General features: G+C 38.8%; 1 protein-coding gene across 4 annotated transcripts in view; it reads left to right on the forward strand.

Moving 5' to 3' along the window:
- The window catches only part of mef2d (myocyte enhancer factor 2d), an 86,209-nt gene that overhangs the window by 24,105 nt on the left and 35,339 nt on the right, over positions 1 to 26,765 (forward strand). For all 4 annotated transcript variants that reach the window (XM_077575359.1, XM_077575361.1, XM_077575360.1 and 1 more), the window contains exons 2-3: positions 15,587 to 15,866; positions 25,527 to 25,730. In XM_077575359.1, coding sequence (XP_077431485.1) covers positions 15,813 to 15,866; positions 25,527 to 25,730 — 258 coding nt within the window. In that variant the 5' untranslated portion in view covers positions 15,587 to 15,812. The remainder of the gene's footprint in view (positions 1 to 15,586; positions 15,867 to 25,526; positions 25,731 to 26,765) is intronic.

A 26,765-nucleotide genomic window follows, 5' to 3' on the forward strand; every position in this document is an offset into this window, starting at 1 on the left:
TTTTTTATGTCGAAGAAAAAAAAATGTCTCAGAAGGTTCCCAGGGTCAAATCTATTTAGAAATGTGAATAAAATAGCTTTTTTTCCAACGTGACCCTGGTTGAGCTCTTTTACTCTGCTGCCATCGTTTTAGTATTTTTTTCTTTCTTCAACTGTTCTGTGCAGTCAAAGCCTTCTTTACGCTCTAGCATTAAAAAAAAAAAAAAAACATGAACATATAAATATGTCTTTGGGACCCGTACAACATTTAAAATAGAACATATTTATACGTTTTTGGGAGCAAAAGAGTTGAGCAGCCAGTTTGATGTGGAAAAAACATCAGAAGGTGACATTTTATGACTTGAAAAAGACCTCCTGACACTGTACAACATGGACGCTGACGAATCGGTGGCAGTTGCTGAAGGCATGCGAAAGCACAGCGGCGGCGTGAGAGGAGGTGGAGGGTGGGATGGGGGTAGGGCAGGAGGGGGGTCGAGGAGTGCATGTGCTTGTGAGGTGTTAGGTTAGGGAGGCCAAAAAGGGTGGGGGTGGGGGTGGTTGTTGCAGGGTGTCTAGTGAGCAGGGTAGTTTGTGGGTGTCGAGAGTTTGGGGGGGGGGGGGGGCGTTCCAGCAGCAGTTGTCACTCGGATGCTCGCTGGCGAAGCGACCACGCTTGTGCTCTGTCGACCCTCCTTCCTTTTGCAACGGGTACGCTAGCTGCCATTTTGGACCCGGAGCTGGACTACCGCCTGGCTTTTTAACCGGCCTCCATCCAGAGTCCTTGTTGGGTTTTTCCCACGGTAAGAACCATTGATTACGATACCCTGAAGACCTGAGTGAGTTGGATTCAAGGCAAGGCCAGTTTATTTGTATAGCACCGTTTCTAGACGAGGCGAAACATTTTTTCATAGCCAGGAATAAAATCTCAATAAAAGTCAAAAACTGTCTGGTAGGAAGAAATATCTTGGCAGACAACGAACAAGCCCTTTTAGTCTTGATTTGGTTTTTAAGATACTTCTTGGTTAACTTTTTGTTTTTGCCATGTAGATTATCAAGTTAAAAAAAACACAAAACAGAAGCCAGATGGTGAAACCCAGAAATAATAATCGGCATGTACGAATAAGTAGCAGTGAAAAATCACATTTTTATGGCTGAATTAGAACGTTCGAAGGTTCGAGCAGCTCTCGTGTTCAGGAAGTTTGTTCCACAGTTGAGTCGCATACAAACAGAACGCCATCTCACTTTGTTTGGTTCTGGAAACACTCGGTAAACCTGAACTTGACGACCTGAGGATCCGGAAGTCTCATAGGGAACTAAAAGGTTGAAGTCCAAGTCCGAATTCAAGACAAGCTCTTGTGATTGTTGGCTTATTTCAGTTTTTTGCTCTTTGATTGAGGCAGTCTGTAATAAGATGAGTGGATCATTTTTCAATCGAGGTGTTGGACTCAAGTCACATCAGTTGACTGGAGTGAGACTGAAGTCAGCAATTTTGGCCTTGTTTGACTAATGAAAGACTCGACTTGACTTTGTCATCATAAGACTCAACTTGATTCCGACTTGAACTAGAAAAATTCCCGCGGAAATTTTGAATGGGACTGCTGACTCTTTGGTAATGAGCTGAACAGTTTAAAATTTAAACCACTGGAATCGGTCAAGAAATGTGGAAGTTAACCATAATGAACATCAACTAAAAGTATCTCACTGTCCCTGAAAATGTATTTCAAAAAATGTAAATGAGCTGAACAGTTTAAAATTTAAATGACTGGAATCGGTCAAGAAATGTGGAAGTTAACCATAATCTAAAAATATGTCACTGTCACTTTAAGAGCGCACACACATTTTTGACTTGACTTTGTCATCATAAGACTCAACTTGATTCAGACTTGAACTACATAACTTGATATGTCTTGCCTGTTTACATTTTGAAAATCGACATTTTCACGATCGATTAATGGCATTTAACAGTGAAAATCTGATTTGAAATACGATCTGAGTGAAAAAAGTTCCGAGCTGGCTCTAATTCAAGGTATGTAATAATATGGAGATTGGTTTTGGATCATTAAAAAGCTCTGATTACGAATGTGTTTACAGCTAACCAATCATTCTATGACGATTTTCTTTACTGGGAACTTAAACGGACTAGCTTGATTTTTGCCACAGCAACTCGGGGCTTACTTTTGAAACTTGATGGTTAAAACTGGAGACTTCCATATGACTTCCAAATGTGATTTACTCGCACCTACGGTTAGATTGCGTGTAGAGGCCATCGTCAGCTGCCGAGCTGACTTCAAATCTGCGACAGCGGGTAGTTGGTGGGGGGATGTCATTGAGGGGCGAAATGGGTGCGGGTGTGTGTGTGTGTGTGTGTGTGTTGGGTTATGATGTCTCAGGATAGATTTACAGCCCCGCTAGCTCGTGCTGCAGTGAGCCTCGTAACGCCGCACCTGTTGGTTTCCCCTCTTGACTGGCGAGGCTATTAATGCGTCAAGCGTCATGATTGGTGGGCTCGCCGCCACCTGTCAAGACGCCGTTGTTTACCTTTAAAAGTCAGCATAAATATATAAAGTCTTCTTTTTCCGCCGTTTGCTATGATGCTAACCGACGCCGTGAAGCCATGTTGATTCATTCCCCTGTCATGAGTTACGGTGCGTTTGTTAGCGTATCCTCCGAGCTGTAAAGTCAGAGCCGCTTGCGTCCGCGGTATATCATCGGTAGTGATATTGCAAAACTCAATTCAATTGAACTCGGCTTGTTCCATACAAATAAATCAAATGCAAATCACCAAATGCAAAGCGACCGTAACTCTTAGCCAATCACAATCTTTGATAGTGAAATGTAGCCGGCCAATCAGTGGGCAGCTGTGGAAGGTCATTTCATAACTGAAATGTGTTAGCTTGGCATGCATGTTGACACGTTTACATGCAGGCAATAACCCTTTTAAATATTATATGTTGGCAATATTCGGTGTTGTAAAGCCATATAAACACAAAATATTATTTATTCGGGTAATTAAAAACCCAAATAAGAGCCCTGGGTGACTCTTTTCATAACCGGAATTCTTGCTCATATAAACGCATTCGGAATATCTCGATCGATCGGGGCAATGTTTTTCACTATTTTCTTCTTCGTTTTCTTTTCTTCTTCTGATTTGATTCGCAAGGAATCTTGGTCTGTGTAGTCACGACTTGTATGCGCAGCTCCGCCTCCCTTGAATACATAGATTTCTCCGCTGCATTTTCACGTTATTTTGTGTCTCTTCGGCGAAAATGCCACAGTTTGGGCCTATATACACATTCAGTAAATACAAGTATATAAGTCCGGAAATACTCAACAAAAAAATGAGGCTTGCAGCAAAGAACCACACTTCTCGAGCGAGGAGGAAAACCCGACTACTTTATTTAACGTGGTGAGTGACATAAATATATCTTTTATTGAACGTATAGTAAGTTAAAAGCGGAAATGACGTTATTTACGTAATTACGTTTTCCGCGCGTCGCAGTCCAAACCAGTTATTCCTATCGAGCACAGATAAGCACGTAAACGGGAGTTACTCTTCCCGCCACGCATGTTAAACGCGTTATCTCGATTGTTTCCGAAACATTATAAAATTATAAAATATTGACTGCAGGTAAACGTAGTCTTTGTTTCACTAAAGTCTCATCAAAGCTAACCAAAAGGCACTCAAATCTCCAGCAAGGTAAAAAAAACAACAACGGAATATTGTGTTAATTAAATACTATTTTGGTATTTATGTTGTTCAAGGTGGCTGTTAGCATTAATCATTAGCGGACGTAGCATTTGTATAATAACTAACTAACTAGTAGTATAGTAACTATACATCATGTCCAGTTAAGGCAATTAAGGTCCTATTTGGTAGGGATTGAATAGCTAAAGATGTTATTCATCGACAATAACGTGATGAAATTCGATTCAAAATCGGTTATTAACGATGTCGTTTTTCAGCACAGTATAGCTTTTTTTTTTAGTGCTTTTTTTTCCCTTCTTTTTTTTGTTTTCACTGAGTACTTTATTTAATTATATATATATATTTATTTTTTTAATGCTTTTTTCTTTTCTTGCTGTTTTCATTTCAAATTAATAGTGCTCTTAATTGAGTACAGCTTTCAGCTGTGCTAACCACCTCAAGCCTTGGCTCAATAAAAGTTGGGAAACACCGGACTGGACTTCTCGCATGTTGAAAGTGTTCCACCATTAATCCACGAGGCTTGGTGTCAGTTTGCCGACCGCTGTCTTGGCCTGTCTCGGTGTCACTTGTCCAGTTGGCATTTGATTTGACGCTCCATTTTGTTTATAAGACGGTAGGAGAGCTCTCAGCGGGAGAAAGCGGTCAAGCCGGGGCGGTCTCCAAGCAGCTGGCGGATGCTTGTTTTAAAGTTCATCTCGACAACAAACGCTTCGTGACCGCATGCAATCAGCGGCGTTGGTTGCGTGCCGAAAAGCTGTTGCAGTTGTCAAATTGTCTGCCAGCTTGTTTTGTTGTGACTTGAATGCCTTGCCGCATGCTTGTGGTTTCCATAATTCAGCGTGGATGACAGATGAATTTCGCTTTACACTTAGCGGTGAAGAGGATAAATGTACAGGTGCGACGGTATCGGAGTTCCTCCTCCTCCTCTCGCTCGGGCGAGATTTCGGTGTCAGTCGACCACCTCGGGCCGGATTTACACCGCATGCTTCAAGTTGACATGATTCCGATTTTTGGGTGTGTGTCACAATTGTGATGTGTGTCATGTCAGCGTAAAGAGAAACAAATGTATGGGATCAGATATCCGCACATCGGAGTTGGGCCTCTTTCAAATGTGGATAAGAACCCGATACGTGCTGGATAACTGCCACTGCTGACCGCAACGTGAATCGGAGCACAGAGCGGATATGCGCCATCAATGACCCGCCCTCGTCTGCACAAATGAATACATCAAAAAAACACCTGCTTTAAATCGGATATGTTGACATTTTTAGCAAGCATGTTTTTTTTTGTTGATGTTGTCATATTGATTAGCGATGCCGATTATTACTAGCCAAGGAGACAGATAACTGATATTTGGAGCCGATATTCAATTTCAGTAAAAGGGAGAAAATATTGGCGCAAAACTCCAACTCTTAACTTTATTGAACAACTTTTCAGATTTGCACGGTTTATTTCTTTTTACATTTTAGACAATCGTCATCTTTGTTTTAAAAGTTTCAGGGAGCTCCCAGGGTCCTCAGCATGTCTTAAAAACGAAATGAAAACCTAATTCACAAGTACATATCATAGCTCCCTTTAGTTTTCTGTAGTAAATACATTTTGCTAAAATTTCAAAATAACTGAAATGTTCTACTTTCATGTATCTTTGTTTTACTTATAAAAAAAAAAATAAGATGATGATGAAAACAAAAACAAAAATGAGAGCATTTCTTATAAAGTTAACTACAAATCTAAATAAAAAGTTCCCTGAAATCATCACAATTTTAAAATGAATCTATTATTAGTCGGCAGATTTTTTTAAAAAGACTGATGCCGATAATTGGCCTGGCCCATAATCGATCCATCTCTAATATTGATATTCTCACAGTCAGTTAAAAATGACTATTATGCTTTTAGGCTAACAATATGACATTTCGCTAGTACAGCTAACAAGTTACTAACAAGTACAGACGCTGGATGCTAAGTGGCTAATGCTAGTGTTTTGTGACTGAGCTAGATTGTATGACTTGATTTATGACTTGCTTAATCCGAGTAATGACTCTTGAAATTTAGTGGAGAATTGCCCAATAAATTTTTGCCACAATAATCTGGTACTTGAAGGCTAAAATTTGAGACTTGCATATATGGCCTACTTCCATATCCGCAAAATCGTATTACTCCTTAGGATGGAACTTTGTTACATGATTCAAATTCAACCTAACCAATCATGAATTCTCTTTTCTTTTTTTTTTTCATCCACTTATGAACTGAAAATACAAGTTTGCCACATAATTATACCGTCCGGTCTTTGGATGCTTTCAGGTTAAGGTTAGTGTGATTGTCTTGGCACGGCTAGACTGATGACAAACAGTCGCGCAGTGCCAAGACTAAAGTCACAAACAGGAACAACCCTGTCTCAACCGTAAAGCACTTTCCCCCCCCGTCATTGTTCCGCCGCTTCACAACGATGTCACACCTAACGGCGTGATGGGTGCGCCCCCGAGGCTTCTTTTGCTTCCCGTTGCTGATGTAACCAGACAGGTCAAACTACATAGTAGTAGTACAGTCGTCATGCTGGTGCATAACAAAAAGCTTTTTTTTTTGTGTGTGTGTGGGGGGGGTGGTTCTTTTGTTTTGGCGGCGCAGCACTCGCCTTTGATGCGCCGCAGAGGTTCGCCGTTGTCTCAACAGCGATGCTGGTGAGTTTTTTCGAGACAAACGCAATCAGTTGAGGAAGAAGAAAAAAACAGGAAGTAATTGTCAACGTTTTGCTGATTATGCTGCCTGTGACGTCCAATTGCAAATGTAGATTATACGGTGAACCCCTGCTATATGCTGATTCTTCACTCGCACCCCGACTATAGAACAGATTCTGAAGCACTTGATCTGTTTGTATGTGTTGCTGCCCCCGTGTGTGTTAGTCACAATTGTTTGAAAGTTTAGGATTACCGTAACAGCTATACTAATTTTTGTTTGTCCGCGAGAGTATTTTAAAATACGAGGAGGCATAAAAGCAACCAATAAAATTGTATGATTACGGATATTTACGGGCAGGTGGGTCCGGAGCATATCTCCTGCAATAAACGAGGGTTCTCTATATATTTTGTACACAGCCTACGCGCTCACTTATAATAGTAAAAATGCTATTCTTAGCGTATCAATGGGCTCAGTTGATTTTGTTTACTACTGTTATTTTACGTAGCAAGGAAATAGAAAGGAAATTCGCAAATTGGCCATCTTCCGAGTCAATATCGGAGGCGGGATGACGGCTGCGTGCAAAGGGGTTTCCGCAATACTAGGATAGCAGAGACTTGCTTTTACTACATTGAAAACAATTGTTGCTATCTGTCATCTATTTTCTAGGTCACACATGACGCTGGCGTCAACTAATTATCTGATTTCGGGAAGCCGTGTTGGCTGTGTGCAATCGCATGCATAGACACCGTTTTCCTGATTGTTTGATATTTTTAGCCTACAAACAATTCTCATACAAATATTTACTTTAATTATGACTTGGCTACTGGGTTTGCGTAGGTTTAGTGGTAAGTAAAATCATTAAATATACACTATATAAAAATATATATATTTAATTATTTTGTTATTTTAACAATGCCATATATTACAAAAACAATCCAAAATATTAGAAAAAAAATACAAATATTTGCAGAAAAATAGTCCAATATTGGAAAAAGTATTAGAAAAAATAAAAACATTTATTTTAATTAGGATTACTGCAATTATTTTGAACTACCGCAATTAGTGTACTTTATTTTTTATTATTATTTTGAAAAATAAAAAAATAGACACAAATAAAAACTAAAAAATTAAAAAAAGGAAAATAGATCAAAATTATTATTAGATGTTATTTTAACAATGCCATATATTACAAAAACAATCCAAAATATTAGAGAAAAAATACAAATATTTGCAGAAAAATAGTCCAATATTGGAAAAAGTATTAGAAAAAGTAGTTGTGTACTTTATTTTGAGAAAAAAAATAGATGAATATATAAACACAAGAGTAAAAAAAAAAGGAAAATAGATCAAAATTACAATGTCAGAAAAATACAAAAACTATTTGGAAGAATTGTAATAGATGAAAAATAATATATTGGGAAAAAAAGATTGCAATGTTGAAAAAAATAGATGAAAAATATACAAATGTAGAAATTGAATTTAAATATTGAATTTAAGAGCATTACAAAAAATACAAAGGGATGAGGCAAACAAAACAATTTTTAGACTAAAAATACAAAAATGTTTGGCTAATATATTTTTTCCAGCTCATATTATGTCCCCACGTTTGATTATAATATTGGCAAAATACAGCAATCGAATTGTACAGCAAATTCTTTATGTTGTTGCAACACAGCTTTATCCATGGCTGCTTTATCCCTTCCGACAAATCACCTCCACTTGGGAAGTACTTCCTTTGCACTGCATCAACACCCCCACCTCTCTATAGCCTCACCCGTGATTGGTTAAGTGGATTGCGGGGAGTGCGAAGGGAGGGGTGAGATCATGTTCTTCTGCCAGTGCTTGGCAGTGTGGACGCACAAAACCATCTTTCAGATACCAGGCCAACATCTCACCCCCCCTCATGCCCTCCTCTTCCCTCCACCTGCAGTTGCTCCCACCACTAAATCAGCTTTGTTGACACAGCAAAGATGGATGCCGAGCGACATGTTGTTCTGGTTGCCTGGGGACGTGAGCGGTGATTGGAAGTAATCAAGTACATTACAAAATACTTTGTGATAGGTATCTGTACTTTGAGAAAAGAGCATCAATTATTCACACAAATTGGAAAATTTGAGTGGTTTTAAAACTGTAACCTTTTAAAAGAGTAAAAGAATGATAGTGTCTAGTGCTGGAAAAAACACCAGCTTTTGATGTTTGAATATTATTCATCTTATCTGAAAAAAACACACATAAGTAAGGTGTATATGTCAGTTAGTCTTCGCTAATTTAGCATTTCTTAGTTACTCAGTCCACAACGTTAGCAAAGTTATGGAACTGGGTTGTTTTGATAGCGTAAAAGTAGCACCAATGCTAGCTGTATTTTACGTTTGTACCTTTCAGAGTCTTTACTTTTGTGTAGTGCCAGCTGAAAAAACACCAGCTTTTGATGTTTGAATATTATTCGTCTTATCTGGGGGGGAAACAACAACAACCCACACATAAGTAAGGTGTATTATGTCAGTTATTCGTTGCTAAGTTAGCATTTCTTAGTTGCTCAGTCCACAACATTAGCAAAGTTATGGAACTGGATTGTTTCGATAGCGTAAAAGTAGCACCAATGCTAACTGGATTTTCCGTTTGTACCTTTCAGTCTTTAATTTTGTGTAGTGCCAGCTGAAAAAACACCAGCTTTTGATGTTTGAATATTATTCGTCTTATCTAGGGGAGAAAAACAACAACAACCCACACATAAGTAAGGTGAATTAGGTCAGTTATTCGTCGCTAAGTTAGCATTTCTTAGTTACTCAGTCCACAACGTTAACAAAGTTATGGAACTGAGTTGTTTTGATAGTGTAAAAGTAGCACCAATGCTAGCTGGATTTTCCGTTTGTACCTTTCAGAGTCTTTACTTTTGTGTAGTCCCAGCTGAAAAAACACCCGCTTTTGATGTTTGAATATTATTCGTCTTATCTGGAAAAAAACAACAACAACCCACACATAAGTAAGGTGAATTATGTCAGTTATTCGTCGCTAAGCTAGCATTTCTTAGTTACTCAGTCCACAACATTAGCAAAGTTATGGAACTGGATTGTTTCGATAGCGTAAAAGTAGCACCAATGCTAGCTGGATTTTACGTTTGTACTTTTCAGAGTCTTTACTTTTTTACCTTTACTGTATGTAAGTACAGCAGTTGATTGAATACTTTCTTCCCCACCTCAAGACCCGAGGCAACGCGCAGTAAATAACCCGCAGCTGGTGCTGGCACAACTGCCTCAAGGCTGCAAAGCCAACCTCAGCAGGGTCAAGGAAGGTCACTCAGCAGCCCACTTAGACAACCAGCCAAGTGCTATCGTGTCAGCCACGTTGCTGTCGTCTTTACTTACCTGCTAGAACCGCAATTACGCTTACAGTTTTGGCTTTATTACAGCAATAGGGTCTGAGCCCTGCCACGAATATTCAAATAAAATTTAAAAAAAATGCTTAATCACACTGCCCGGCATATTGTGACACGTGGTACTACACCAAAATCTGTATGTTTGAAATGTTCACAAGTAGTAGTGTTGTGTACGTCTGGATGTGAAACAAATTGTTTGACAATTTTGATCCAGATAAAATCCACAACAGAACCACAATCAATGATGTTCATCAAAGTGGAGCGTGTCTATATTTAGCCTCAGCGAAACAGCCACACAGAATTTTTTCCATTTATTGCTACGCTTCTTCTCCTTTGCGTCATTATCTGGCATGAGCGTGTTAGTCCAGTTTGTGGTTTTGCACATGGATGGCGCGACGTGGCTTTGCAGCTAGCGTAGTCGGTGTGATGAGTCTTCAATAAACCACCGTGGCACTGAAGTTACGCTTACATGACAATGATGGAGGAAAAACTTCAGGTTTTCAAATTTAGCCTAAAATAAATCATCATTTGGAAAAACGTGTATTTATCTCGGAATTAAAACTTGCAAATGATTACCTTGAAAAAATATGTTTGAACATAATACAGCATGCGGCCTGCATTCAAATTGCATTGGCAGAAAAAACAAGAAAAATATATTAAATACAAATAAAAAATGGGAAAATTTAGTATTTAATGTCATTATTTTTTAAAGATAAAACTAGAAAATTACTACCCCAAAAATAATTTTTGTACTTCATTTTAAGCAGGACATTTATACTGGGAGTTAGCATTTTATATGTTTATGTACTTGAATACAAGCTAATTATGATTGTGTTAATTCATAGTTTTAAATTGTTATATCATAATACCATATTTGGACCTGGTTATGATATTTTCCTGCTGTCTCATCTTTAGAAAGCTGCGTTTAATGCAGGAGAGTAGCATGCTGTCGATGTCGTTTCAAATTGTAATTAGCGTTGATACGGTATGTAGCGCCTCTTTGACGTATATTATTTCTCTGTTGTTTCATCTGAAGAAAGCAACATTGCAATAAATTCTGACCTTTACAACTTCATATTGAGTTGAGCTCGTCAAATGCTGTATTCAGCTCTCTCTCAGATTTGACATTTTATTTCCATTCAATGCAGGGCAATGTGAGCCGGGTGTCAATTCTAGACTTTTAGCTGTAAAATCTGTCCTTTACCACTTGGACGTTACACGAGTCGCGTCTGATCCAAACAAACTGCTGTGATTTTGTGCTTTGACTCCGGCATGTCACGGTCACCCATTTTCCGCCGTCGGGAATAACACCAGCGTGGAACGCGGAGGCCGGGGGCAGCCCGTCGGTGGTGAGGTCACCCGTTAGCCGACCTCGACCGTCCAGCCCGATCTGGGTGACTCCCCCTTCCGGCCTCCCATCGTCCGGCAGGTGATGGTGGCAAATAAATGTAGTTGCACCGAGACCCCTTCGCTGCCCGTTCGAGCTCCTCAGCAAAGAGCAGATTGAAGCTTTGAAATGCAGCAACAGATGTCAGGGATATTGATGCCGCCATGCAACATTCTCTAACTGCTCTTTTAGCGCTAATCTGTGTGGCAGGCGGCCCCCGAGGCAACGACCTACCATGCCCCCCTGCCTGAGCTTAGCGGACGCCTTCACTCAGATTCTCAGCGCTTTTGCTTTTTAGCATTTCAAAAAAAATCAGAAAGCTCCATACTTTCTAACATCCGAGCAGTGGTTGGTTGGTGCTTAGCCAGTACGGTACATGCGAACGTTGGAATTTTAAAGTATGTCCAATCAGATTGCGGCCTTATTGTGTTGCTATGTCATTCTAATCTGCCCAGGGCCTTCAGAATCAGTGGTGCAGGCAGATGTAACTTGAAACATATTAGCAATGGGACTGTTTCTTGACCTATTTAGATTTGTGATTTATGTTGCTGGCTCCATAGACATTGTTAGCATTTTTTCCCGCCAATTTAAAGTTGTTCACAGGGACATAATATGTCAAATTAACTTTTTAATGTCTTGTACCCAAAACATTTTTGTGTTTGGAATAACTGCCCACCCAGGTATAAAATAACTTTTTTTGTAATGTGCCTGTGAGCAAGACATTCTTAATTTTGCAAATTAGCCTCACTTTTATATCATGGTGGCATTGATAACTTGGTGTGCTTCGTTGTCAACATGATGGGAGTTTTTTTGTTTTGCAACAAGAAGCTTGGTGATGAAGTGCTGCCTCCACCAGTGAAAATTGAATCAAATGGTATTAGTTACTTTACAGCCTATTGCCTGTCTCTCTCTCTCTCTTTTTTTTTAGACCATGATTGCTATAGGGGTTTGGAAAAGTCACAAAATATAGCCACAAAGTCACTTCAACACAATACCCTAGCTCCGCCCCCAGCTGTCATGGTAGTGAAAGGTGTACTCTGCATTTACGTGACACCGTCCGTCTCTGTCAAATTCAAGTGATTTCAAGTAGTTTGTGAAAAGTGGCATGACAAGTATGCCTAAAATTGTTTATCCTTTTGTATTTTTACACAATATCAGAACAATTACAGCATAATTGATTAAGACACAGAACGAAGTCTGTAACGTGTTATTTAAGAGCACAGGTGAAAATGTGGTCTGGAAGTTAATTCAGTCTTGTTTTGCTGCATCGTGATCGGCTGCTGTTGTCTTATTGGTGTCAAAAGTCCACGAGACAAAACTTCAAACGTGGGAAAATCAAGAAAGCAAAGAAGATTCCGACTGAAGAAGCTGGAATCAACCGCTTCTGCCCAGTCCGTCTGCAGGGACAATGTAGTTTTCATCAAAAGTAGCTGCACCTCAGATATTCCTCATTTCCTCAAGAGCGCCGCCGCATCACGTCTGCTTTTATGTCCGCTCAGAAAATGTCCACGCTCTCATGAGATAACCCACTTTTCATGTCGCCAGGCGTCCCCCAGGGTTCCTATCTAGGTCCGCCGCACATTTGCTAATTACCGGTGTTTACGTTTCTGACACGACACCATTCAAGGCTTTCCGCGTGGATATCCGAGGTTGCTGGTGAAGGGTAAAAAGGTTGCGACTTTACCACCTCGGGTAGATAAAGGAGGTTCTCATGCGATGAAGAATCCCTGTGAGTCGCCTTTAAACTCCAGCTCGGCTAACGAAGGCTGGCACTGACTGTGAGAATGACACGCACACTCACCTTGTTATCGTTTGGAAAGAACATACCAGCGATGTCATTGGAAAGAATGTACAACACATTAGGAACACCTACTCCTTTCTTTTTTTCATTTTTTTTTTTTTTTAAATACCCGCAGCGCACTAATGATGTGATCCAGGTAGAATTAATTATCCTCCTCTGAACTCTCTTATCGAATCTGTGCCAGCCGAAAGGGAGGCGACCTTTTGAGAGTTAAAAATGGATTTTTTCCAGAGTGCTGAATTTCACAAGGATGTTGCCGACGGTTTCGACATCCCCGCTGTAGATGTTTTAGCCTCCGGTTGTTCATCAGGAAAACAATTAGCACCAAGTCGCCGCACTCCTTCATCTCATCAGTGAATAATTCATAGATAAGTTGTGATATTGCAAGAAAATTATTTTCAAGAAAAAAGTCTTAATATTAATCACAATAAAGTTTCTTTTTTTTCCCAGGGGGAAAAATTGTGATCGTAAGAGAATAAAGTTTTATTTTTAAGAACAATTATATGTTATAAGAATAAAGTTTATTTGTCAAGAAAAAGCCTTAATCTTTTGAGGGGGAGGGGGGGGTTGTAGTATTACAAGATGCAAGTCATGTATGTATGTACGAGTATGTTCACGTGCAAGATAAAAATCCAACTTTTCAAAAAATAAAGTTGTCTTCAGTTTTTTTTTTTTCGTTCACAACTTCTTTTTTTTTTTTTTTTTGCAAATGCAGAGGTGCAGAATTTCACAAGAGTGTTGCGGACGGTTTCGACATCCTGCTGTAGATGTTCTAGCCTCGGGTTGTTCATCAGGAGAACAATTAGCACCAAGCCGCCACACTCCCTCCCTTCGCTCCCGTCAGTGCATAAATCATAGACAAGTCAATGATGAAGCTTCCTCTCCTTACGTGCGCAAACAGCAAGTGTCATGACAGGAGATTTCAAATAGTTCGTATTATCGTTTGAAAGCGGAATTGTCGTATTTTCAGTGCAGTGTGTGTGCGCGTGGCCCCTTTAAAGAAGATGGGGAAAGATTGATAGAGTGTTGCCATCTTAACTCCAATTTAAGTCCAGACTTTCCCTTAACTTCTTAAGTTATTTAGCCAAGTTACTGTACTTGAATTAATGAGATACAACCATGTCATTATTTCCGTCTCATTAGCTGAAAATCATATTCCTGTATTTGCACTTGGTTAAAAATAGCTCTAATCTGTTTGTGTACATACAGCAGTAGCCATTGAATTTGGCCTCTATCCGCATGACGGACTCACAATGGAGGCCAGCAGGTAGGCAGCGAATGTAAACAATGTCGGCGAGCTGGCGCGGCGTCATCTCAGCTCGTGTGTACACACCGTCTGCATGCCCGCGTATACGTGTTTATTTATGGAACGCTATTTTTATAACGCGGCCGCAAATAGTAGCAACGGCGCCCAAAAGCAGTCCGGGTCTCCCTCGGCGTTCCCGGCCTCGTGCCGCCATCTCGTTCATTCATGACTTTGTACCAACACTGCACGCGTTCTTCTTCTTTGGAATTTCGGAATTTTCTCCTGACCACAAGGACCGACTTTTACTACATACATGCTTGGCTGGAGGCGCCGTTTATTTATATATAGGCTGGACTCTTACTTTTTTCACATGCATTTGGCATTTTTTTACATTCCGTCCTGTCATGTTTTATTTTTTATTAAAGTGGAAGATTTTTTTTTAATAGAAACAATGTGTTGTTACAAGAATGTTATTTTTTTTTAGACAATCGGAATATTGTGACAATATTTTTTTAGACAATCATCAGAATATTGTGACTATAAAGTTGTCATATATATATATATATATATATATATATTATTTTTAGAAAAAGCCATTTTTAAGTCTTTTCAACTTTTGAAAAAAAGCTTGAGGTTGTATATTTTTAGAGGAAAACATAATATGAGAATAAAGTCTTGTTTTTGGAAAATCAGAAGGAGAATTGACAGACCAAAAATTTCATATATATATATATTTTTTTTAGAAAAGTCTGAATTTTAAGAGAAACAAATTACAACAAAATCATGATTAAAGTAATGTATTTTCAATTTAGAAAGAAACAGTTGTCTAGATTTTTTCAAATATATATTTAATTAAGACTACTTTTTATTGTTTTTATTAATCTTTTTCTCTTGTTTGACTCCAGATAAAAGCAGAATAAAAAAATTACGCTTTTTATGATTCAAAACCGTTTCTTTCCAAGAACAACAATAAAAAGAGCAAATAAAAGCCAGAAGAATAAAAAAAAAACACACACACACACAAAAGGCTGCACGGCGGCTGTCATCTCTGCGTTGGCCGGCGTGCCAGGCAGCCCCGACCGGGCAGCCGGTTGCCGTGGGCGACCGTCCGATCAGTGATGTGGCGGTGATGCCTCTAATGAAGCTGACACAGCACAGCCTCCCTGCTCGCCGGGCTGCCGAGGGCCTCCTGCTCTGCATGTAGCAACAAGCAACCCCCCCCACCCCCCTCCCCCCCAGCTCGACTTGTTTCATGTGCAGCTGATTTGATGGCCGCCTCATTTATTCTCTTGTTTATCGGCGGGGTCGAGGCAAAGACTGTGTTTGTAGTAGCTAAAGTGGGTCACGGTCTGCAAACCAAGCCCCCACCTCCCCAATCGCTGCCTGTATGATGAACGCCCGTGTGTTGTTTTCCAGGAGCCGGCCAACTGAGGTGAAGGCGAGGGCACAGTGTGGATGAGCCGCCCTGGGAACGAGGACCATGATCTGAAGGCTCGCTCGTCCTCTATTCTTTCTCCATCGTCGTCATTGAATAAACGGCTCCCGCGTCCGGCAGCAAGGGTTTAAACGTAACCAGCAGGAAGTGGAAGAAGATTCAGCCGTCACCTGAACGCCTCCCCACCTCTGCCGCAACGACATCAACATGGGGAGGAAAAAGATTCAGATTCAGAGGATCACTGATGAGCGCAACAGACAGGTTAGCGCCAATTGCACAGTTCTCAACCGGTCTTACTGTGGTACCCAGGGCTGAAACTATTCATTGAATACCTCAAATAATGAACTTGCAAAAAAAAAAAGAAGGTCAAAGCAGAATCTCTGCCTTGAACTAGGGCTGCAGGGGCGCAACCAGAAATTCGTCAGTGGTGTGGCCAGGGTGACACAACACCTCAGTGAGGGGTGGCCAGGGGTGGCGTGCGTCATCCTTTTGTCATACCAACCACAGTCAGGGTTTCATGAAATTAAATTCACACATATGCAGAACGATGCGCATCAAGAAAGTCTAAAAGCAACATTTTGCTGGGCTTAATTGACTAAATAATGCCATTTTCTTTGCCATTGTTTTATTCTTTACTCTTTACTCTCATAGGCTACTCTTAGCTCCATTCACTGATTTGCTAGCTGAATGGCTAACAGCCAATCACAGTGCTCAATTGGCACCAACGCCATTTTGCATACTGCGATTAACTCTTTGACTGCCAGACGTTTTCAGAAAAGGGATGCCGTGGGTGCCAGCCGATTTAAGCATTTTGACTGATCTTTTGACTGATCTTTCAAGGTCCACAGAAAATTATGTGTTTGGACTATGGAAACACACATACTACCAAATGAAAGATTGGACTCTCATCTTTCATCAGAAAAAAAAAGTTGTTTCTACCTTATTCCGTTTTTGAGTAATCAACAATAGAAAATGGCTAGTTTCACCTCTGTTTTGAAACAAACGTCTTTTAACGTCTTTGGCACTCCTCCATAGGATTTTACTAAACGTTATTTAACGTTTTTGGCAGTCAAAGAGTTAATTGCTCAATTAAAGGGATACTTGACTTATTGAGACATTTTAAAGAGGATAACATTTTGTCTTGAACCCTTTAAGCTTGAGCGCGCCCCAATTGCGTCCGCTCGTCCTTTGAAGAAGAAATTGTGTGAAACAATGCACTAATCATGAAAGAATACAATGATGTCGCACATCAAATTAAATTGCAGAACCGGGGTTGCAAGAATATACAAGCCCTTTTTACAGCTCAAACGCCAACTAATTTAATTATCAAATATAGAACCCAGAATTGCGCCACACAGTGAAGGAACTTCAACTCTTTTAATTTTGGGTATGTCATTTTCGAGCAAAAGCCTGAAAATAGCTTAGGTCTTAAATTAATTAATGTGATAATTTCATTATTTTTCATGAACAATTAATCCCTTTAAAAACAAATTTTGCCACTTGCTGTCGACTTAAGATGACATCACCTGTGCTGAGGAAACAAACGGGAACCGACCAATCATGACTCAGTTTGCTGCCCAAACCTAGAAAACAGGTGAGCCGTGATTGGTTGTTGCCTCAGCACTCTTATGTGGGAAAATGTGTTTTTAAATATATTAAAATAATGAAGTTATCGAATTAATTCTGGACAAAATATTAACTATTTACTGCTGAAAATGGCTCAATGAGTCAAGCATCCCTTTAAAATAAAGATAAATTGAATTACAGATACGCGCAATTTGGCACCTGTGGATTTGCATACTTGCATATTTTTGGTGTTATTGTTAATAATTATTATTTTAAAATTCTTATTATTAATTTTCTATTTATTATTATATAACTTTTGGGGGGGGCAACCCACTTTTCTTTGTGGAAACTGGAAAACACTTATCGCCGTTTAGTTTTCATTGCATTTATAATAGTGGTCAGTAAAAAAGTTGAGACTAAATCAAACTGTTGCCATTTCCCGGGGTCTTTAAAAAAAAAACTTTTCCTCGAGATTTTGTTTGATTTGGTCATTTGTTGTGGGTAGAGTCAAGTATGCCATATTAAAACAGAAATGTGACTCCGTTGCCATGATTCGCCCCGACGAAATCTCAACTTCACAAATTAGCTCTGCCAACCGATTCTTGTTTCAAATTTTGTCGTAACTGCCAAAAATTGTAGGACAAGTTCTCCTCTGACGAACCACAGGAAATGGCCCAAATAAGCCTAAAATGGCGACTTCCTGTGTCTTTTCAGGCATGGCTTCTTGTGAATTTTTTGCGGGACTATTCACGATAGACTTACTTGCAAATTTCATGTCACTAATTACGATTTGCGTTGGGGGCTGGTATTTTCAAAACCTTTTATTATGTTGCCACCAAGCCACTTTTTAGGAAAGTCTTCAAAAATAACAATGTATTTGGCCTAAGAATAATAACAAAGACAAACCAAAGCAATTCCAAAAGGACTAAATAGTAGAAATAGAATACAAATTTCCCGCAGGAGTGCGCAGTGTTGTTGCGTCCCGTGCAGCTTGAACAACACTTCAGTGTTCTCTCAGCACTTTCAGCACAACACGACATCAAAGCGTGATTTTTACGAGGCTCATATTACACCGTGGACCGTCGTGGGGTTTCTCCCAACTAGTGGAAATAAAGAGCCGAGTAGGTATCTTACAACGACAACAAAAATGTCCTTAGAGCGTGGTTACATCAGTAGCATATTGTCATCCAGGATGAAAGGCTAAACGATCCATCGAAAACGAGTCGCCTGCTAAATGGGCCTTCGCTCTATTGAGCACATTGAGTAATGGATTTGACATGGCCACCTCCAGCAGCCCACAGTCGGCGAACAAGAAGACGGCGGCGGGGGAGAAGAACAAGGTAAATAAAAGCCAGGCCGCCGGCTTTTTGGGGGGAAATTATCCTCCGCTTTTTATTTCTTCCTCATCAATCCCAGCTGGTTGTATTTCCATAAAGGCGCGCAAATGGCGCCCGCAGGCCACCAAGGATTCTTGCTCAGACGCAATTGGAGCTATTTGCGATCTGGTCAATGGATCCGGAGCTCCTATCAGATGTCCAGCGGTTAGTCGATAGTTTGACGAACTCGCTGAATTTAAATTGATTGATCCTGGGTGAGTCATAGGATTGCGCAGGAATGGACAAAATCAGAGGATGCTTTTTAACTTACAGTATTTACTGGCATAAATTCATAAAAAAAAAAAAAAAAAGATTATTAAAAATTAAAGGCAAGAGGCGATTACATTTTTTTAATTGTAATTAATCGCATGACTTCACTAGTTAACTCACGATTAATCACAAATTTTACATCTGTTCTAAATGTACAATAAAACAATTCTAGGTTTTCATACTATTGTTAACAAAAGTAGAAATATTTTTAAACTAATAGAAATAGTTCAAATGAATTTTTGACGTTTATAGCCGTTAACGGCAGTGAATGAATAAAAAAAAAAAAGAGAGAAGATTATAAAAAATTCGGGGCGTCAGGCGATTAAAGTTTTTAATCCTAATTAATTGCATGACTTCACTAGTTAACTCGCGATTAATCACAAACTTCATATCTGTTCTAAATGTACAATAAAAAAAATTCTAGGTTTTCATACTATTGTTAACAAAAGTAGAAATATTTTTAAACTAATAGAAATAGTTCAAATGAATTTTTGACGTTTATAGCCGTCAATGGCAGTGAATGAATAAAAAAAAAAGAGAAGATTATAAAAAATTCGGGTCGTTAGGTGATTAAAGTTTTTAATCCTAATTAATTGCATGACTTCACTAGTTAACTCGCGATTAATCACAAACTTCATATCTGTTCTAAATGTACAATAAAAAAAATTCTAGGTTTTCATACTATTGTTAACAAAAGTAGAAATATTTTTAAACTAATAGAAATAGTTCAAATGAATTTTTGACGTTTATAGCCGTCAATGGCAGTGAATGAATAAAAAAAAAAGAGAAGATTATAAAAAATTCGGGTCGTTAGGTGATTAAAGTTTTTAATCCTAATTAATTGCATGACTTCACTAGTTAACTCGCGATTAATCACAAACTTCATATCTGCTCTAAATGTACAATAAAAAAATTCTAGGTTTTCATACTATTGTTAACAAAAGTGGGAAAAAAATTAAAATAATAGAAATAGTTCAAATGAATTTTGGACGTTTATAGCCGTCAATGGCAGTGAATGAGTTGATAGAAAATTTAAATATTTTTTCCTGTGAGACAACCAGATTTCATGAAAGCACATTCTAGTGCTGCAACGATTAATTGAATATTGCTAATAATAATAATAAAGACCACGACTACTTATGATACACACATTTTTTCACAAAAACCTTTTTGTCGCACATGACGATTGATTGATGTGTCAAACAGATGCAGTGTAGCACCAACTACTGGCAAGGAAGACTTATTCGACGTCAGACTTTCTTTGTTTTTGTTTTTTTTTTGCCTTAAGTATCAGTGGCTTGTATCGGCATCCTTCACAGCCAGCCAATAACTCGGAGGGTTGTATCAGACCATTACGGATAAATGGTAGTCGCCCATCCCTAGTCAAGATATTCTCTTAAAAGACACATGTCTATATGCTAGTGCTGGTTAAAAAAAATGAGTCTTCTTTTAAAGCTTAATGAAGAGCTACGCCAATGAAAGGAAATCAAATGGATGTCAGAGAACATGAGCGCCCGTCACCCTCCCACATGTTGATTGGGGAGATGTTTCCATAAGCTCCACAAAACAAACAACCCGTGCGAGTGTGGGCCAGGCTGGATGCATGACAGTATCTCCAATTGCACATTTCTTCTTCTGCTTTCTCTTCTCTTTTCAAGCATTACTCACACTGTAAAGCACTGCTGTTTTTTTTTGTTTTTTTTTAGACCAGTATTGACATTTTGGAAAAAAAAACGTTGTACAGCGATGCACTGGCAGCTTTGGTACAAAATGTCTGACCCCCCAAAAAATTGACTTGCAAGTTGTTGTTTTTAAGCCATTTTGGTTTGTAGTAGTCATTCAGTGGTAACTTTGACCAAGTAGTCCATGGGTGTTGTTGTTGTTCCAGCCCTGCGCAGGAGCTAACAAACGCTAGCGAGCCGTTGGCTACGGGAAAACGGCGAGAGTCCGCGGCGGCTCTCAGTGGTAGTTTTCTCCGTCCATCTGCCACGCGAGCAGAATCCTGCCAAGACACTCGCATGCACACACACGTATTAAAAAAAAACAAACAACAACTCTCTATCCTCTTTGCTTTCTTCCGTTGCCATTGGTTACCTGCTCTTCACCTCGCATACGTCCAGCTAGTTTGTCCTGGATCGAACCTGAGGGATGCAAAGTACCCTACTTAGTTTTGTTTTTTAAAAGGGAAAGGGGAGATGGATAGATGGATAAATCCATGTAACTAGCTATCTAGCGAGATAAATAGATGGCTAGTATGTAGCTAGCTAGTCACAGAAATAGACAGACAGATAGCTATAGATAGAAATATTTTACTTTGTTACATAGATAGATAGATAGATAGATAGATAGATAGATAGATAATCGTTCACTGTAATATGAAATCAGCAAGTGCCACAAGTTAGTGGACTTAATGCAGTTCACGTCATTTATATAGCCATTCATCCATCCATCTAGCTAGCTAAATACGTAGATGGCTATGTAGCTAGCTAGCCACAAATAGATAGATATATAGATAGATAGATAGATTTCATATTACAGTAAAAGATTATCTATCTATCTATGTATCTAACAAAGTAAAGTATTTCTATCTATAGCTGTCTTTCTATCTCTGTGGCTAGCTAGCTAAATACTAGCCATCTATTTAGCTAGATAGCTAGTCACATGGATCTATCTATCTATCTATCTATCTATCTATCTATCTATCTATCTATCTATCTATCTATCTATCTATCTATCTGTGGCTAGCTAGCTATGTATTTGGATAGATGGATGGATGGATGGCTATATAAATGATGTGAACTGCATTAAGTCCACTAACTTGTGGCACCTGTCAGCTGCTTTCCCAGTCTCCGAACGACCTTCCTCTCTGTGTGATGACAGCAAATGAATGAGTTTTATGATGATGGTGATATGAATGTGAGACCTTGTAGCTGTTAGCCAAGCATAGAATGCCGAGTAAAGACGCAGACGAGAGGATAAGATAAAGGAATCGAGAGCGGAAGCAACTCTGTGTGAGGTCCTGCTTTCACCCCCTTCTCCTTTGTCAACCTTCCATCCCTGCGCTGCTCTGACATGTTGCAGCATCTGTCATGCCTCCTTCTCACTCCTCCTCCGCCCTCGTTCTCTCGTCGCTTCCTGCTGCCACAAATCAAATTATATCGGGGTCGTATCCACGGGCAACCACTTCCCCTCCGCGTCGAAACCCTCCTCCCGCACCCTCACCCAACCCGTTTACCACCTCATCAGCACGGTGCCGCGATCATCTCACCCACCTCCACTTCCCTCCCCTCCCCCCAGCACTCATCTTTATCTCCGTGCCCATCTACATATCACACGCACACACACTGACATGTTGACATACTCATTTCCTCAAGAGTCATCTTAATTTAACCTCACCTGAAGTACATTTGTGCTTGCGCACGGACACATTGCGATTGATGGACAATGTTGGGAATGGACGGAATAACTGATTTAACCAAAACTAATTTGAATGCCGTAATAAACCGTATACAGTCCGTTGATCTGGAAAAGCAGGTAGCCAAAGTCGGTTTAACCAATACAACACAAAAATGAAGGAATTCTCAGGAACAATGCTGATATTAGCTAGATATGAGTTTTGTGGTTTTAATTAAATACAGTTCAGTTGTCCTTGGGCTAGAAAAGCAAAAATTCCACTGGTTATTTTTAAACAATATCTTCAAACTGGGACCAATCATCCATTTTGCATTGGTGTCACTCTCACACTCTCATACTGGTTAAAACGTTTAATATGGTTCATCATGGCAAAAAACTAAGTAAGTAAAGTAAACACTGTTATACAGGCTGTACACTGGCTACTTTACGAGCAAAGTGCGATTTTTTTTAATTTATTTTTTATTTTTTTACAATTTACAATAATCAATGGTGAGTGGTGTAATCACTTTTGTGCGGTCCAGTAACCAAAGTCCAGTCAAGATGCAAATTGTTAAGTGGCGCTGAAGTGAGTAACCAAAATTAGAGATAGGCTGATATGTTAAAAAAAAAAATATATATATATATATATATATATATATATATATATATATATTCGTAGTAATCAAGGATATTTTAACCGATATTCATTTGCAGTAAAAAAAAAAAGGGAGTGAAATATTTCAGTATTTTTTTTTTTTTTAATACACATGCCAAATTTTGACTTTGTTGTAATGTCTTAAAACACTATTCCTATTTGAACAAATTTTCAGGTTTAAAAAAATAAATAAAAAATCTACGATTAAAAAATAAAAAAAAAAGTTCAGGGAGCTCCCAAGGTTATCAGTATGTCTTAAAAAGTTAAATGGAAACTTAACTCCTGGGCGTTATTTTATTTTGAAATGGCTTGGTCAGAACCAACAAAAAGCCAAAAAATGGTCAAATAACGCCCAGAAGTACCAAAGATCTCTATAGTTTTCCACAGTAAATATTTTTTCCCCAAACTGAAAAATGAAATTAAACTTTCACATTTCTTTGTTTTAATATCGAACAAAAACAAAAAGTTCAGAAGGTTCCCAGGGTCAGCAGCATCTCTTATAAAGTTAACTGAAAATTTGAATAAATAGTTCCCTGAGATTAAAATGGTTTTAAATTGACCTTTTATTGTTGTGCCCGTCAGATTTTGAAAAAAGGCCGATACCAATATTCGTTAAAATGCCTAATATCGGTGCCGATAATCAGTCGCTAACCAAAATGTGTGCTTTTATTTGAACAAATAGGTATCAGATGTACAAAAGAGTGGTACCGAGTTTGGTGCCCAACCCTAGTCATTATAGAAAGAGCTTCTGTTTATGGATCAGAAAGCGTCTTAAGATGGAGCCTGGTGGGACACCGCAGCTGTTTGACTACTTGGGTGCAAAAATCAGCGGAAATGCAGAAATCATTCATTTTCTTGCTGTTTTGCCCAAACAAAGCCCAAATCGGCATTCTTCTGTTGGTTGACTGAATTTTTTTTTTTAAGAAAACCAGCACTCCACGCTCACATCTATCACTTACAGTTACCTTCTAAGCACTCTCACAAATATGTGTGTGTGTGTGTGTGTGTGTGTGTGTGTGTGTGTGTGTGTGTGTGTGTGTGTGTGTGTGCTATGACGGAGTGTGTATGTAAGGGAAAGAGAGAAGGCGGGCATGGAAAAGAGCATGGCAGAGTGTGAAAGTGACGAGGATAGTCAACGTGACAGCAGACGAGAAGCATGTTTGGCCAGCCGGTCTTCTAGTCTGTTGCCTAAAAACAGCCCCCCCCTCCCCCCTCCCCTCCCTTTAATGCAATCTGATGCAATGAATGGCGTAATGGAAACAGCAGAAGTGTGATTAAAAGTGTTGAAATTGTACTTCCCGTTAAATCGAGAGTAAACAAGACCTGTCGGGATCATCTGCAATCCCGCCTGAGCGCGTGTAGATAAAGCTTACAGTATTCGGCCTGTCAATCAAGCCATTTGGCCCACATTGTAATATTGAGTTCGGACACGGGTGGCCTGTCACACGAGGTTTTTCGTAGCTAACCACTGCTGTACCAAAAGGCGGACGTTTGATAGCATTTGTGAGCGACTGGACTAAATTGTCTCTATCGCACACCAGAATTTCTGGAAAATTTTGCCCTTGAAGGCAGTTGAACTTAACAACATCTCATTTGGTTGATCTAGATATTTTGGATCGCTACCACATTTGAACCACGTATACAAGAATGAGGCTTAGTTTTGCAAAACATGAGTTTTGGTGATTGTATGTGGGCAGCGCATGATGGCGCAGTTTGTTACTGTTGGTAACAATGCCTTGTAGACGTTTCCCAAAATTCCGTAAATTAGTTCGGGATGTCTTTCATTGGTCGAAAATTCTCAAGCCACTCCAATGAAAACACAGGAAGTTGGCTATTTGAATATGAAATTAATTTTTTTTTATTGACCTGTGCTTTCTCAATTTTGTCAAACTTTTTGAAAATTCACCCCCCAACATTTTTTGAACACAAAGGGTTGTCAGGCGATAATTTTTTTTAATTGTAATTAATCGCATGACTTCAATAGTTAACTCACAAATTTTATATCTGTTCTGAATATACAATAAAATGTATAATATATTTTTTTGTCAAAGTTTCATACACTTAACATAAAAGTGGAAAAAACGTTAAACTAATAGGAATATGGCTGCATCTTTTAGTCATACAATAATTTAATTTCATAATAATTCGTCAAATTTAGTTGAAATCAAAAAGATGTACTGTGCTGTACTATAAAAAAAACGAATGAAATATTGATTTATGTTGAGGTCATTTTTCTGCCACTAGATGGCATAATTGCATTTTTAAGACTTTAGTGACAGCTCAGTGCATCTTTAACATGAAGTAACTTGTGAAATTCTCCACATTTTTTAAATTGTAAAATACAACTTGACCCCAGTCTCCGCAAATGTATTATTATTATTAAATTTATTACCGCTACATTTTGAAAAAAAAAAAAAAATAATAGTGGCATAAAAGGAACTTTAAATGAACTAAAAATTAACCCACTAATTTTGACATCCCTAAACATAATATGATGAAATTTAGTAGGCATGTTTAGACCCACGAAAAGCAAAGTCTGAAAACACAAAGCAAATCTGCCTTATTGGTTTAAACCGGCCGAATATCTTTTATCGATGAAACAGAAAAACTCAGCACACCTCTCAACTTCCCAATTGGCCATGTTGTCCTTCCGTCGCACAGGTGACCTTCACCAAGAGAAAGTTCGGCCTGATGAAGAAGGCGTACGAACTGAGCGTGCTGTGCGACTGCGAGATCGCCCTCATCATCTTCAACCACTCCAACAAGCTCTTCCAGTACGCCAGCACCGACATGGACAAAGTGCTGCTCAAGTACACCGAATACAACGAGCCGCACGAGAGCCGGACCAACGCCGACATCATCGAGGTAACGTGTCGAGAGGTCACACATTTCATTCAGCCAAAACAAAAAAAAACGACGACATTTTACTGTCGTTATTCCTACTTGGTAAAAAAAAAAAAAAAGTCTTGGTTGGGGCCAGGCTGGTGCAGAAAATGTCGTCTTTCTTTTTTTTTACTCTTGAAAAACCCATAACAATTGATTGCTTAAGCATCCACGAAATAGCAGGGGTGCGAATGATGAACCACGATATAGTGGGGAGTTCAATATATTTTACTTTGAAAAAAAACAAGATTTGTTCCTGACACATGTTCTGAGTTTCAACTTTAATATAATGTTACGTGTACAGGTAATTTTAAGCAAATTCTGATTGTAATTTTTAACCTTTTTATCCACATTCATAATTTATTTTAATTAAAAATATTATTTTTGTCAGTTTCAGATGTTATGTTTAGTGTTTCAGATTAGTTTTTTTCCCTGTTGTGAATTCGATTTTTTGCAGCTTTTGATTGACAGCTGCCTCAGACATGTCTCATTTATATCACCTTTAAAGAGCGTGTTCTATAAACTATATTTAAATCATTAATGGGCAAAATTTTACCCGATAAACAGATTTTTCTTTAAAAAGCTGAAAAATGACTACAAAAAAATACAAATTAATTTTGAAGTAATAAATATCAAATTTTACATAAATAACTTTTTATTTATATATATATATACAGTATATATTATAGCGCCATTATGGATTTTTTAATGATTGTAGTAAAATGGCAAAAATTAATGGCAACTTTGTATTCATATAATTTCTCAATTCTAGTCCCTAATCATTTGAGTTTTAATCAAGTCTTGGTTAACAACAATATATTATTTTCTAATTCGATTTAAACAGCTAAAACTTTTGACCGGCATTGGTACACTTAGCTCCTCAAGTGGAGAGTCACTTAAGCGTTGTAAGCGTGCCCAATATGAAAAATGTTTTTCATCACATTGTGTTTCGGTTGTGTTGGCACGTGTAGACTGGAATTGGCTCCATGAGAACGATAAACAATCAGCCAAGTCATT

Source organism: Vanacampus margaritifer, chromosome 9, assembly GCF_051991255.1.
Source record: "Vanacampus margaritifer isolate UIUO_Vmar chromosome 9, RoL_Vmar_1.0, whole genome shotgun sequence".
NCBI classification, from domain to species: Eukaryota; Metazoa; Chordata; class Actinopteri; order Syngnathiformes; family Syngnathidae; genus Vanacampus; species Vanacampus margaritifer.